The sequence below is a fragment of the Podarcis muralis genome, chromosome 11 (genome assembly GCF_964188315.1).
Source record: "Podarcis muralis chromosome 11, rPodMur119.hap1.1, whole genome shotgun sequence".
NCBI lineage: Eukaryota > Metazoa > Chordata > Lepidosauria > Squamata > Lacertidae > Podarcis > Podarcis muralis.
This window is the reverse complement of record NC_135665.1, coordinates 44,407,561-44,422,513: the sequence shown is the minus strand read 5'-3', so window position 1 is coordinate 44,422,513 and position 14,953 is coordinate 44,407,561. Positions and strand designations below refer to the sequence as shown.

The window sequence follows — 14,953 nt, the reverse complement described above, 5'->3', positions numbered from 1 at the left end:
TGGGAAGCAGAAGATCTTCCCTTCCCTCTGCTTCCTGTGGATTCTTGAAAATCTGTTCTGGAAGGCTGGGGAACTTTCTGCAGTAGTGTGCGACATAAGAGCATAGGAAGCTCTCTTATACTGGGGCAGACAGACCATTGGTCCAACTACCTCAGTACTGTCTCCCTGAATGGCAGCAGCTCTCTAAGATTTTCAGGAAAAGAATATACCCTGCCCTACCTGCAGATGCCAGGGATTTAACCTGGGATATTCTTCACACAAAGCAGATGATCTGGATGGGGAAGGGGAGATCCGTGAAAGATGTTGCACTACCCCTAGTTTCTCTACCAGAGAAACAGAGTCCCAGTTTCCTCCAGAAATGGAAGGAGGCCTTGCACTCATGAAAGGCTGGTGAGGATCCAAGTTGATGCCATCTAGATAAAATTGCATTCCTGCTAACTTGAAACAGGCAGGATATAGGAGACCAATTCTGCTTAGAATATATTCAAAGGCTTAATAATCCAAAACAGAAGCCACATACCATATATCACTCCCCAAGAGGCCAATCATGAACATGTGATTAATCTTTTGATTAAAAAGGGCTTGTGAATCATTCACTCAGATGGATTATTCCTCCAAAAAGGAAAAGGTGAAGAAAGTTTCAAATGGTAAATTGTCAAAATGACTGATCGTTGCTGAACTAACCACTCCTTCAGAATATCAAACAGCACATTGCACAAGCTGGAAATAACTCAGGCGAGGGTTACAAACGTTGTGAAGGGATGAAAGGGCAAATCTATTGAATACCAGAGGGTTGGGGTATTAAATATGGAGAAGCATTTTAAAGCATAGCATGATTTAAGACTCAATCTCTCTTTCCAGGTTAGTCTGGGAATAATAGTTCTGTGAGGTCTCCTACAACTCTCGCCACCCTTAGCAAACTGCAGTTCCCATGATTCTTTAGGGGCAGCCATGACTGTTTATAGTGGTATGAAATGGCTTTAGATGTGTGGCGCAGATGGGGCCTAAATTAGGTTCCTTAATTTCAATGGCTCCACTCAGAATAAAACTTAACTGGATACTAGCCAATGTTTTTCATGCATGTAAGGTAATTCTACAGAATTTAGGATGACCTTTTCAGTTCTAGCTGTGCATGCTGTCTTTTACAGAAATAAGGCACAATTAACCCAGATGAAAAACTTGGAAATAATGCAGGTCTTACCCGAAGTATTTTGTTTCGTCTTATAACAGGGGGTTCATCATTTACTGGTGAAACAGTCACAAATACCATTTGAGGCAAGCTTTGCTTCCACAGTTCTGTGCTGTTTGCTATGATGGTGAAATTGTCAAGTAGCTGTTCGCTGTCATCATGAATATAGAAGATGAATCCTTGTTCTAGCTGAAAAGGGAGAGTAACCAAATTAAGAATCTAGCCTGTTCCAAAAATGAAACTGCAAGGATTCAACCACTACATGTCCTAACTATCATGTTACTTATCACATCATTCTTGTCCTGTGTTATATGCAATAAACAATACAATAGACAAGAATGGAAGACAATACATTTCTTTAAAATGTGGGAGGTTTCTCATTGTCAGAAGCAACATACTGTCCAGATCAATGGAATATTGACCACTCTCAGTTATACAGTTCCCAAATAATAATCTGCACTGCTTTTTAAACAATAATTTAAAACAGAATTGTGTTTTCAGTAATCTCACCTGTTTTCTGGTAAATTTAGCCAGTGCCATTCCAGGAAAGTTAGAGTTTGCAATCCGCCCATGTTTCGGTGGCTCAATCAAACCAAATTCACATTTGAGCCCTGCAAAATGGCTATTAGGGATTTTTATAACATCTTCATCCAGGACTTTTGAACCCCCTTCGGTAACTGTGAAGTTGTGTACTTCTAATGGGATCATTTTTGGAATGATGTCCACAGCAATTTCTATTCCACTGACTCCCCGAATTCCATTGGTCACGTCCAAGGAAAGCCAGTCTTGGAGTTGGCCTGAGACAGTCTGTACATACTGGATGTTACCATCATTGATATCTTCCTGGCTGAAGGACAAAACTGGATTTTCTTCTGCTCCGAGGTAGCCTTCCTCTGATGCAAACTTCCGAAGGTACCCATACATTGGAGATGACCTTACTTTGAACTCTATCTCTGATGGCAAACTGTTTTCATGCACAACCTTGAAGAGTACATGTACAGTTCATTAAAAGCATAGAATAACCACCGTCTTTCTTTTAAAACAGTTTTCACATTTAATGCTTAAAAAGTACAACACAACACTCCTCCATCTATGAGATTATTCACTGAGTCTGTCCAAAGCTCTTTGTAAAAGCTGCTTGCTGGTGGAGAGTTGGTAGGGTAGAGACACAGCACCATTTGGGCAGCTGTTGCTAAACTATGCATGCGTATAATCTGCATTCTGGCACAGAATACAAATGTATGAAGCTGACTTATACGGAGTCAGACTTTTGGTCCCTGTAGCCCAGTGCTGTCCACTCTGAGGGTTTCCTTTCCAGGCTCCTTTCTCCAGCACTGCTATGCGATATCCGAATACCGTGTATTCAGCCACTGAACTACGCTTGTCCTGCCTTTTAAAAAAACAACAACAACCCCAAAGTATTTTAAACATGGACCATACAATCTTTCACTCGAGAGTTCAAACACCAATGCTTGCAAAATAGTGAGCATTAAGACAAGAAGCATCACGCCTACTAATAACAGGGACAGGAACCCTTTTTTTTCAGCTCATGGGTCACATTTCTGCTTGGCTAACCCTCTGGGTGTCAGGGACTGGGCAGAGGAGGAATGGGGGAGACCGCCTCCCTAGCCTGACCCTTCCAGAGAAGAAGGAGACAGTTCAGAATTACAACAGGGGTTTGAGGGAGGTCACAGATCAGAGGGGGAAAGCTGGGAAATAATGGGAGAGGAGGAAGAGGAAGCACCATGAGGGCAACAGCTGATGGACACAGTGTCTTTAGAAAGCATTCCAAACCCTCCTCTCCAAGAACCCGGCGAGCCTTGAAAGTGGGAAAGCAAAGGACTCAGAAGCAAAGGGCCCTCTGGGCCACCGGTAGGGGAGAAGGTGACAAATGAGGAAGTGGAAGAAAAAGGGGGTGGAGAGTCACTTGGGACAACAATATTACTCTAAGGGGCTGCATTCCAAGCCTCTCTCTGTAAACATTGGATAAAAAGCAGTCGGTAAGGACTTTTCCTTGTCTTATCCGTTCCTGGCAACCTGCCGTAGGGGATTGGTTCCTCTGCCACCTGACACTGGGCTTCAAAATATATTGTTAAAACGATTAGACAACTTCAGCTTACCAGCAATTTCCCTTTAGTGATCTTGACTGGTTTCCCTTCCTCAACCAAAAGTCTGCCGTTATTTACGATCACTGGTGGACGCTGATGACTTTCCAAGAATATGCGGATGTTCATTTCGGCATCCAACTGGGCACCTTTAGCATAAACTGTAAAGTTAAATGTGTCAACCAAATTGTTACTATCATCATGTCTATACGTCATGTGCCTTTCTTTGAGGTCATGCTGAGTGAAAGTGCTCACTGCTAAATCATTTACCAAGACCTGTCCATACTTTGGAGGTAAAGAGACCTCAAACGTAATTTCGTGTTCACTTCTAATATCTTGGTTCGTGGCAGCGCTCAAGTTAGCTGTGGTGATCACTCCCTCTCGTCCTTTCTGGATCAATAACCCAGTGTTGTTTGCTAGACGGACGTAAGGGTCGGAAGCACTTACTTCAAGTAGTGAGGAAGTATAGTGCTTCCCATCAGTTACAAACAGCACAAAGCGACCGTAGTCTGCCCCACGATGCATAAACAGGACTCGCCTTTGTGCCAGGTCCTCTTGCTTAAACTGATACAGCCTACGAGACGTTTCATTGACGAAAACCAAGTCTCCATTAGGAATGCCGCGCCTGGTGTACAATAACTGATTATCATCAAAATCAGTATCGGGATCATGGTAGCAAAGGTCAGCCAAGGTCAGCAGTTTCCTTCCATTCTTAACAACATGAAATACCTTATCTATGACACGAAGTGGTTTCTCATCATTTTTCAGCTGGACAGAAATGTTAAATTTGATCTCTGCCGATAAAGGGGGTTCCATTTCTGGGTCTGAGCTCACCTGTTCCTCCGACACCTTGGCAGTTGCTGTGATATGGATTTCATCGTATTGCGTCTCAGAATCATCGTGTACATACATGAGATATCTACCAACTATATCCAGATCTGTGAAACTGCTAATGTTATTGTTACTTTCCTGGGAATCTGAAAGATTAATAAGCATCAACTTTCCATGACGCGGACTCTTTGTAACTTTATACTGGAAGGTCTTATTGGCGAAGGTCTGTGCAAATAATTCTGATTTCGTGATCAGTTTCCCTTCACCCTCAGTAACACTGAGGCCATTATTCGTCAAAAGAATGTTTCGTGGGTCTGCTTTAATGCTGATTCTGAAATCATAGATATTTGATTCCACATATTTTGTAGAAATTAAGAATCGAAACGAGTCTTCCGTTTCTTCGCGGGGCCACTCGGTTAACTGATATTCTACGTTATAATCAGAAATGTCCTGCTGGCTAAATGTTGAATTTATTTGCAAAGGTATGTTACAAAGCAGAAGGCTTCCTTTCTCAGGCAAGGACTGCATCTTGTAATAAAGTTCATCTCCTGGCACTTCTACTTTTCCTATCACAGCAAGAAGATGATCTGAGCTAAGGTACTCCCTCTTTGATTTGTCAATTACCAGTGGCACATGTCTCAATAAATTGTACCTCAACCATTTCACCATGACCAGGAACAGAAACTCTTCGCTTCTTTTGCTGCCAATGCTAACTTTGAATTTAAAGTGTTCAAGGGGATTATCTTGCAGAATCTCTTTGAAGGTAGAAGCATATCTCACACGGCCACGTTCAATGGAGCGTTGAGAAAAAGAGTTTGCCTCTTTCCATTCTCCACTGGCTTGCTGTCTCTGAATTTCTCCATAACGGGGCGGCTCTGTGATCTCGTATCGTATATCCAGCTCTTGTTGGAAGGCATTTGTTTCAATGGCCAGATTGCTGGGTCTGATCAAAGCTGCTTCGCCTTGTAGTGTATCCACCCCTGTGTTGTTGACCAACTTATACTCTAAGGGAACTGCCATGACACGCAACACAACCGTGTTGCTGACTTTTTCCCCATCGCTCGCTCGCAGAACAATCCTGGAGTTCTTGGCTCCAGCGTGGACAAAGAAAACATTACCATTTTGTAAGTCTCTGTAAGGAAAGGCGGTAATGGCCTTGCCAGGCGTCTTGGAATTTTCTAGAAATCCAGCATCTGCATTCAGGACTGTAATACTGAGATCAGCAGCACTTGTATCATCATCCAAAATATTTATTGAATCTACACCCAGGCATTTCTTGGAGTGCTCAGAGAGAAGAAATAAGTTTCCATTGGGGAGTGTGAGCTCTGGAGCATCATTTATTGGCTTCACCGTAATGGTGAACATGTAGTTCTTGTTTCCTTGCAAATTTGGAGGCATCTCTTTTTTACTGCTCGTAGAAACTGAGAAAGTAAAATAATCATAGCTTTCCTCAGAGCCATCGTGGACGTACAGAACTCTGCCTTGCCATAAATCTAGCATGGTGAATGTAGACTCTTCCTGCTCTGACTCAACATCCAACCTCAAATAACCATGAGATGGCTGGTCTTTAACTTTAAAAAGGATTTGCGACTGCCGAATCCCTAATTTCTTGAATTCGACGTTGACTTTAATGTGCTTAGATTCAAGCGCTGCTTGCCCACCCTCTGGAACAATCAAGTTGTTTACAACTACAAAGTTGTTGTCGTGACTCTCTTTCCCATAGAGTTTGGATGCTACAGCACTGACAGCAGACATGGAAGCAGCGGTTCCAACAGGTTGTTTTTCAGGCGCTACAACTGGATTTGTACTAGAGGCGCTCTTGGTTTTGCATCCTGGTGAAATATCCTTAGTCACAAGAACATCCTTCAAGGATTTCCTTTCCGAGTTAATTTTCAAATCTCTCAAGCAGCCTCTGAATGATCCCCCTTGAGCATATCTCCCAGAAAGTGAGGTTAACCCCAGCTTCAGCACTGGCACGGACAATATCATTTACTCCACCTATATAAAAGGCCTCCTTGAGGACAGGAAGCTTAGTGAGCGGGGGTAATGATTTTTTCACTGTTTCCTTGCCTAGCACGAGTTCAATATATTTTGCAGAGATTTTCAGTTTGACAGAGTGCCACTGGCTATCATTGACAGGGCTAAGGGAAGAAAGGTGAAATCTGTTCTTTCCCTTTCCAAGATGAGCTTTAATTAGACCATTTTCAATTTCCATTCCAACAAAGTCTCCTGCTGGACCGGAACTGTACAGCAGCAAGCCTCTCTGAGCTGTGGTCTGCACTGTACACTCAAAGACTCTTTCAGTCTGGGTGTTCCAAAGTGGAAAAGAAACATACGACTTTGAGCTAAAGAAACTAATAGGTTCTTCTTCGCCTGCAAAAAATTCATCGCTGCAGCCCAGTGACACTTCGTGGAAATTTTTAAACCTAGGAGAAGGTCTCAGGGATGACAGGATGTCATGCTGGTTAAATATCACATCTTCAATGCACCCTCGGAAATTTGTTTGTGCGCCATCGAGGTAAGGAACATCAAGGTCACCACTTCCGCCAACATAGAGGCCATGTTGAAAGTTTAGTTCAAACAGGACACCGGGCAATTTTGTGGCAGCTTGATCATTTTTGTCAGTCACCAGTATAACATTATCTCTTTCACAATGGACTTCTATAAGGTGCCGCGTTAAATCATTCAGCTGGGAACTTCCTTGGGAACGGAGGACTTGTTCTCCTGCTCCAAGATTGATTCTCGCCTACAGAAAAAAGGATATAGTTTTAATTATTCCAATGAGTTAGGAAATGCATTAAGGAAAAGATAACAAACAGCATAAGCACAACAATTTCTAATCAGGAGTAGGTCCTACTGGTTTCAATGGGTCTTACTCCTAGGTAAGTGCACTTAAGATTGCAGCTTAAACTAACTGCATGCATGAAACACAGATATAGATACGAGGCAACTCTTGGGATCAGTGCAGACACCTTGCCTTTAAAAGAAATAGATCTTCAAAGTTGCCTACCCCCTACACCAGTGTTTCCCAACCTTGGGCCTCCAGCTGTTTTTGGACTACAACTCCCATCATCCCTAGCTAGCAAGACCAGTGGTCAGGGATGATGGGAATTGTAGTTCAAAAACAGCTGGAGGCCCAAGGTTGGGAAACACTGCCCTACACTAAGTCATAGTTTAGCATTGCATCTGAATCAGACTAGGATAAGAAAGGAAATAACTTGCCTTAAGCACTTTAAAACAAAGTAGAAAGGTGGTAAATAAATATTTCAGATCAATCGATCAGCATTTCAAGTGCATGATGCAATCTTAGCCATGATCACTTAACTGCAATTTAAACCGTGCTTTCTGTATTATTTATGCATTACAAATATAATGTCATCCATGTTCATGGCACTTTATCCTTGTCACATGAAGTGTATGAATTAGCACAGGTAAAGCTCAAGATTACCTTATCTTCCCATTTTCTTTTTGGGTTGCCATTTGAAAAAGAGTAGCCACAGAACTTTAGAATGTAAAGTCCTTTGGATCAGGACCTAATATGTACTGCAGCTCTGAAAACTCTGCAAAGTCAGTTGACGCAGTACAAATGAATCATAAAATGCGCCATCTACATTTCCCCCTCCAAAACCACCTGCAGTCATTCAATTGGCACCACCTCACCCAAGCAGCCATGTGATGTGGTTAGTTCACTAGCTGCAACCCAGGATGGCCATGGCCTTATGTGAATGACTGTAGGTCCTAACCACTTTCAAAGCATCCCTGTCTGTACCATGAAACAGCGCTCTTATTCTGGAAGAACAGATGGCTTATAGTTGATGAGAAGGAAAGGTGTCAATAGTTGCGCCAGTATATGTATCTAACGCTCGTGTGAAATGAGCAGGGCATGAGCAGTCTTTTGTGCTTAGTCCTAATAGGTAAAGGTAAAGGGACCCCTGACCATTAGGTCCAGTCATTACCAACTCTGGGGTTGCGGCGCTCATCTCGCTTTATTGGCTGAGGGAGCCAGCATGACTCCAGGTCATGTGGCCAGCATGACTAAGCTGCTTCTGGCGAACCAGAGCAGCGCACGGAAATGCCGTTTACCTTCCCGCCAGAGTGGTACCTATTTATCTACTTGCACTTTGACATGCTTTCAAACTGCTAGGTTGGCAGGAGCAGGGACTGAGTAACGGGAGCTCACCCTGTCACGGGGATTCGAACCGCCAACCTTCTGATCGGCAAGTCCTAGGCTCCGTGGTTTAACCCACAGCACCACCCGCGTCCCATTTGGTCCTAATATTGAGATATAAATACACCATAGAATCTCCTCCTATAGCTTTAATTACAATCAAATGGAGCCTGCATTACCTAACACTGGAAGGCCCAGAACTCATGCTTTCTGTGCTCGAAGCCTCAGATTTAATGCCTGGCATCGCCAGTTAAAAAGGATCTCAATGGCCTTGAGGAATGGCCAAACTGGTAAGGTGGTGCCATGGAGCTACCCCCCTGCTGCCAGCACCATTGCTGCTTACCTGAACGATGTGCGGACAAAGCAGAGCTATGGCATGGTCAGGCTGCATGGCCCACTGGCAGAATCAATCCAGCACTCTTGTATAGCCCGGACCCTGCTGATACCTTGCCTCCTTCCCACATAGTCCAGGTAAGAAGCAGCAATGCCAGTGTTGGGAAGGTAGTTCCACAGCACTGCACCTCCAACAACAGCTCCTCCTGGTGGTCTTGCTGGAGAATGTCCCTGCCTCAGACCTTGGAGAGCCACTGGCAAAACCAAAGCCAATGAGCCACAATCAAAAGGAAATGGAAAGTTCAGGTCGTTTTTGGTTTTACCAGTGCTGGCATATGTAATTTTTGTCACAGAGGACCTTCCGTTCCCTCAAAATTGGCAGTGCTTAGTTAGAAAGGCAAATTGTCTGGCTCATAAGACACCTTTGTTCGCATATAATCTTACCTGCACGTTTCCGGAATGTAGTTCCACCAAAAAATAAATGTCTTTTCCTGCAGCGAGAAAAAGTAACCCATCTGGTCTGCTTGTTTGAAAACGTAATTTCAGTGAAGTTGTTGAGGACGATTCGGCAATGTTTAAATGCACATAGCTTTCGCCGTAAAATGATACTAAAAAGCAAAGATCAGAAGAGAACATTATTGCACACTTGCCTATAAATAATGGATTCCACACATTATATGCAGATGGTACACCTAGCAGTAAAAAATGTGCAGAATTCATTCTTCCTCCCAGTCCACAAACTTTATGGCTTGCATGTTTACTATGAGTTTGTGTTCCACATTCTACCACCATTAACAGCATAGGTTGTGATGTGGTGAGCTCCCTAATCCTGACAGGCTTGAGGAGTAGCAGTTTCTAGAGTGGCAGCTTTTGTCAAACAAGGAAGAATAGAGGGTTCAGGAGCGGGTAGGGTCCCTCTACCAGCACAGAGGAGATTAGCATGCTGGGAAGAAATCTAGATTAGTATTCTCCTTGCCATAATAGCTTCCCATGAACGAGGAGATGTGGTTAATCAGGACCTTTCCTCCATGCACACCACCACTTGCATTCAGAAATGGTAGAATCCTTTTCAGAATGTGGAGCTCAGTCCTTGGATTCACTGCAAGACAGCCAGGTTTGCAGAACCACAGTATCCCATTACGTCTGAACTGTAACCATGGTTCAGTCTCTACTGCTATGTTGTGCTTAGACAAACAAAAAATAAATCTGCCTGGCCACAGCTCACATCTGGTTACATGAGTTAAGGTAAAGGTAAAGGTACCCCTGCCCGTACGGGCCAGTCTTGACAGACTCTAGGGTTGTGCGCCCATCTCACTCAAGAGGCCGGGGGCCAGCGCTGTCCGGAGACACTTCCGGGTCACGTGGCCAGCGTGACATCGCTGCTCTGGCGAGCCAGAGCCGCACACGGAAACGCCGTTTACCTTCCCACTAGTAAGCGGTCCCTATTTATCTACTTGCACCCGGGGGTGCTTTCGAACTGCTAAGTTGGCAGGCGCTGGGACCGAACGACGGGAGCGCACCCCGCCGCGGGGATTCGAACCGCCGACCTTTCGATCGGCAAGCCCTAGGCGCTGAGGCTTTTACCCACAGCGCCACCCGCGTCCCCTGTTACATGAGTTAAAAGGAAATAAATTGTTTCTTCTTTTAGTCAAATATATATAGGCATAATGCATCATGTTTTTAATGAATTTTATTTATCAACCAGCCACCACAGAGGCTTGGGTCAAATACAGTAACCTCAGAAAAACAAAATAAACCCCACCAATCTCATTTCCCTATCTGTTGCTGATTTAACTCTCCCAAAGGCTGTCTGAAAGCCAAGCAGGTAGGTTTTGAAATACAACACATTTGAAATATGGGAAGCAATTTATTTTTTAATCATATATGCTGCGGCCTTTATATGTGCAAAGCGCTTTACAACCATTTCTTTTCTGTGCTATTTCATTCTCTCTCACAGAAGACAGAGGAGATTACAAGTATGTGGCGAAAGGTGGTCTCCTAAATAATCATGCCTCGGTTAGTTTACTTGTTTTATAGCTCTCACAAAAGCTGTTTTGTTAGGAGAATGGTTCACAACGTAGCTGCACCTTATAGCTCTGAACGGATCTCTTTTTTACTGCATAACAGCAACCAGGATAATAAAACCCTCTAGTGAGTACGTTGCAAATGAATGGCATTCGCAAATCTCCAAAACACTACCATAATAACAGTAATCAGCGCTTCGAGAGAGAGGTTGCCTGCCACCGGCAGCTGTTTTTCCTCCAGTGGAAAAACGTCAGGGGCATTGAAGGAAATAAAAAATGGTGGTTCCCCAGCATCTATTACAGGCTCATATTACATTACAGCCCACAGAGGACTGGCCCAGGTTACAAGGGAACTAGGCCCAGGGCCCCTCAAGCTCGAAGCCTGCCCAGATGTGTACCTGTGTGCATACAATGTGCACCTGGCTCATGTTAGTCTGTAAGGTGCCAGAGGAAGCCTCTCTGCTGTTTCAGTTGCAACACAAAGAAGAGCTGAAAGTGGTCTCCATATATGAAAACAACAGCTCTGGGAGTTGTGCGTCACAAATCCAGTTCCCCTGGCTGGGCTTGAGGAGACAAAAGGCACTCTCAACCCTACAGTGGCACATCCAACCAAGCTGCCTCAGCTCTACCTGCCTGGTCCTCCTGCACACCCAAAGTGGACTTCAAGCATCCTTCTAGCATGTTTTAAAGTAACAGCGAAGCAGAAATTAAAAAAATCTAAAATACTCAAAAGAAAATGTTTACAAAGTAATCCTGGGGATGTCTATCCAAAAACAGGGTCCAGGAAAATTCAGTGGGCCTTAAACCTCAGCAAATGTTCACAGGGTTGCAAATGCCTTGTGACATACAATTAATATAGGGTAGAACAAAAACTATGCCATCTTACATCCCCACCTGTGACATTTTGGTTCGTTTTAGTGCCAAGACGTTCCAACATCAATTTGGCTGAAAAATTAGCCAATGGATAGGGTTGTACACACCCTGAAGGAACAGGTTCACAGTTTGGGGGTGCTTCTGGCTCCAGCTGTGTCACCAGAGAGGCTCAGGTAGCCTCAACAGCTAGATGTGCCTTTTACCAACTAAGCCTGGCTTGACAGCTACGGCCATTCTTGGAAAGCCTTGTCACAGTAGTTCATGTGTTGGTTTGCTTCCAGACGGGATTACTGCAATGTGCTTTATGTGGGGCTTCCCTCACGCTTCATCCAGAAGCTGCAGTTAGTGCAGAATGCTGCAGCACAATAGCTAGCAGGAGTGAGGCCTTGAAGTGTATAGAACGCCTGTGCTCAGAGAGCTGCCCATTTGCTACCAGATTGCGCTCAAGGTGTTACTATTAGTATATAATGCCCTTAACAACTTGGGAGCAGTTCACCTACGAGATCGCCTGACCTACATGTACCCATTTGACTGCTTTGATCAGCAGAATTGGCACTAATACAGGTGCCACATAACACCCATTTGTAAGCACTTGATCGTTTAGTGTGAATTAATAAAACAGTAACTTGCCTATTTACTACAGCCAATTTTCCTATCAGCAACTCTCATAACATAAATCCACAGTGCTCTTTTTTCAATGATGTTTTAAAAGCCAATTTGAGGTATAGGGCTGAGGAGGAAGCTTCTGACTGATTGGGAAAAGCAGAAAATATATTTGATGTGCTACAGGCATGTACCTCTGAATCACGTCCAAAGGGTGCAATCTAAATCCCATTACTGTCAATGAAAAAACTACTATTGATTTCAACTGTTTTGATTTGCTTCCAAAACCTTTTAATGATGTGTGATTTAAAAAAAAAAAGCAGCATAAATACTAAAGATCAAAGAGGCAATACATCTTCTGTCCTTTATGGTCAAATAGCTAAAGCCTCATCTATCATACTGTAAGGCTCAGCATGAATTAATTTAGAATCTAATTATTCAGAAATCTGATCCTGCAAGTTCTTTTCCTGGAATGGAGAACTGCAAGATGAACAGCTCAGTCTGCAAACCAGTTTGAACAGAACACTTGCCTTAAGCCTGATGTCATCCTGTTGAAGACTACTCTGAAGTAATTGCAAAAGCCTCAGATTGCTTCAAAGTACGGCTTTTAAGGGACTTACCTGGCAAGGTAAATAATCTTGAAGTCGCACAAAGTTATCCATTAGGTAGAGTCCTGTGAAACTCAAATACTTGCTAATCTTGCTAACACAACTTGTCCAATAAAAGGGCACTGACGGGGGGGGGGCAGGTATAGTGTGATGCAGGAGAAACTCATGTCAACATCTCGCCTGGTACATGGGTTTCCAAACTTGAAAATTGCTGTTTGTCTTAGCCAACCACTTAATGATGTAGCCAATGTCATGCACTGTGCTAGATGCTGATACACTGCAAAAAGGTGGTAGTCGCTTCATTGTATTCCACTGCTGAATACATCCTTGTTGATATCATCCTTGGTTGTCGAAAGGCAACCAAAGTACCAGAATGGGGGAAGGGGGAAAAGAGCACTTGCCATCTCTGTCCACTGTTTGGCTCAGCAGATTATTTCTCAGGTTCTAGCAGGATTCTACTCCATAAACTAGTTATGTCAGGTCTTAGCCTTTGAGCACGAGAAGCAATGTAATGCATCTGAACACGTGCAGAGTGCAACTTCCCACTACTAGGCTTCCTCCTAAATACCTGAGATGAAGGTCCCGGTTTACAAACCAAGTTTTGCTTCCGCACTGGTGTGTACGTGTGTGTCTCTATTTATCCAGTCTCCCGTTTTAGTAAGAAGTTTTGCATCCAAACTATTGGCGTTAACAATACTATACAGCCGAGCTGCAGATTGCTTTGGTTGTAAAACTTATTGAAGCTCCCAGGAGAGACATGCGTTTTCTTTGTTTTCTTTTAGCTTCGATTACAAGCCTGGGCACCTGGTACCAGGCTCGCGCGCCACACAGGCACGCATCGTGCCCCCAAACTATCATTTTGTGCGCGCCTTCCCCTCCCGCCTCCTCCAGCCAAGTGTCCGCTGCCAGGCTACAGCGGGCACGAGCCGCAGCCCTCGAGGGCCAGCCTGCGCCATGCGCTGCATTCTTGCAAAATGCAACCGGGACTGGCCAATCGCTCGCAGAGGCCGACGGGTGGCAGCGCAGAGCGGGGAGCCAAAGGGTGGAGCCGAGCAAGCCCTCGGCAAAGGTAGCTCTTGCAACCCCGTAGAAGCCGCGCGGCCCAGATCCGCCCGCGCAGCCCCCACCTTCCCTCCTCGTCCCCGGACTTTTTTTGCGACGGCAGGGAAAGGGGGTGTCGCGGGCAGCCCCAACCAGGCAGCGTGGTTCCTTACCCTACCTGCCAGCGCCTCTCGGCTAAGGGAGAGCAGCAGCAGCAGCAACAACAACAGGGCGCTCCCTGAAGCCCAGCCCGGGGCCATGCCGCCCCGTCTCCGGGGAAAAGGGAGCAGTCGACTGGAGGCCCCCGGGAGCGGCGCCCGCTTGCAGCTACAGGGAGTGGGAGCTCCGCCCGCCGACAGCTGCCGCCTCTGCTGCTGGCGGGCTTGTTGCTCAGGTCAGGTTACACAGCAGAGGGGCGAGGAAAGGGGGAGAGCGGGCCGGGCGGGCGGTGCAGAGATGGTGCTCCTCGCCAGGTCTTTCCCAGAACAACTGGGCTACACTTCTGGACTGCGTTTGGGCCTGGGCTCAGCCCCGGAACCTTTTCTTCTTGTAAGGTCATGCCTGGTTCTAAAGAAAGCTAAGTCAAAGGACGCGGCATCCTGTTGTTACTGTTCTCATCATCGTCCTCTTATAATAAAACACTACAGCATGGCTGGACAGAGTGTTACTGGGAGAGCAACAGGTTGCAAAGTTACAGTCTTAGCTATGGGTTGATCAGTGGTTTTCAACTTGGCACCCTGGGGTCAGGGGTGCCACGGGCAACACTGAGGGGTCGGGGTGCCACAGGCAATACTGAATGGTCAGGGGTGCCACGGGCAACACTGAAGGGTCAGAGGTGCCGCGGGCAACACTGATGGTCAGGGGTGCCACGGGCAACACTGAGGGATCAGGGTGCCACGGGCAACACTGGCCTCTGGGCCTCTTTCCTTCCCTCCCTCCTTTGATGCCCTCTTGCATCTCTGCCTCCCAAAGGCTTGCACAGCTGTTTGTTGCAGCAGCCCTGGCTACAAGCTCCCTGGGCGAATGGTGCCTCTGGGGCTGGCCAGGGGGCGCTGGTTGCCAGGAGCTGAGGTGGCCTCGGAGTAAGCAAGCAGGCAAGGGAGCCTAGCCGCCAGTCTTCCAGCCCTTGCTGTTGTCTGTCCATTCCCAACAGCACGTCCAGTCCCACACCCCTGTGG

General features: G+C 45.5%; 1 protein-coding gene across 1 annotated transcript in view; it reads right to left on the bottom strand.

The window, feature by feature from the left end:
- Window positions 1-14,131, bottom strand: part of LOC114606142 (chondroitin sulfate proteoglycan 4-like) — a 38,220-nt gene extending 24,089 nt beyond the window's left edge. The window contains 6 exon segments of the mRNA XM_028747977.2: window positions 1,202-1,378; window positions 1,700-2,170; window positions 3,310-6,097; window positions 6,099-6,871; window positions 9,071-9,234; window positions 13,954-14,131. Coding sequence (XP_028603810.2) covers window positions 1,202-1,378; window positions 1,700-2,170; window positions 3,310-6,097; window positions 6,099-6,871; window positions 9,071-9,234; window positions 13,954-14,035 — 4,455 coding nt within the window. The 5' untranslated portion in view covers window positions 14,036-14,131.
- Window positions 14,132-14,953: the final 822 nt, after the last annotated feature.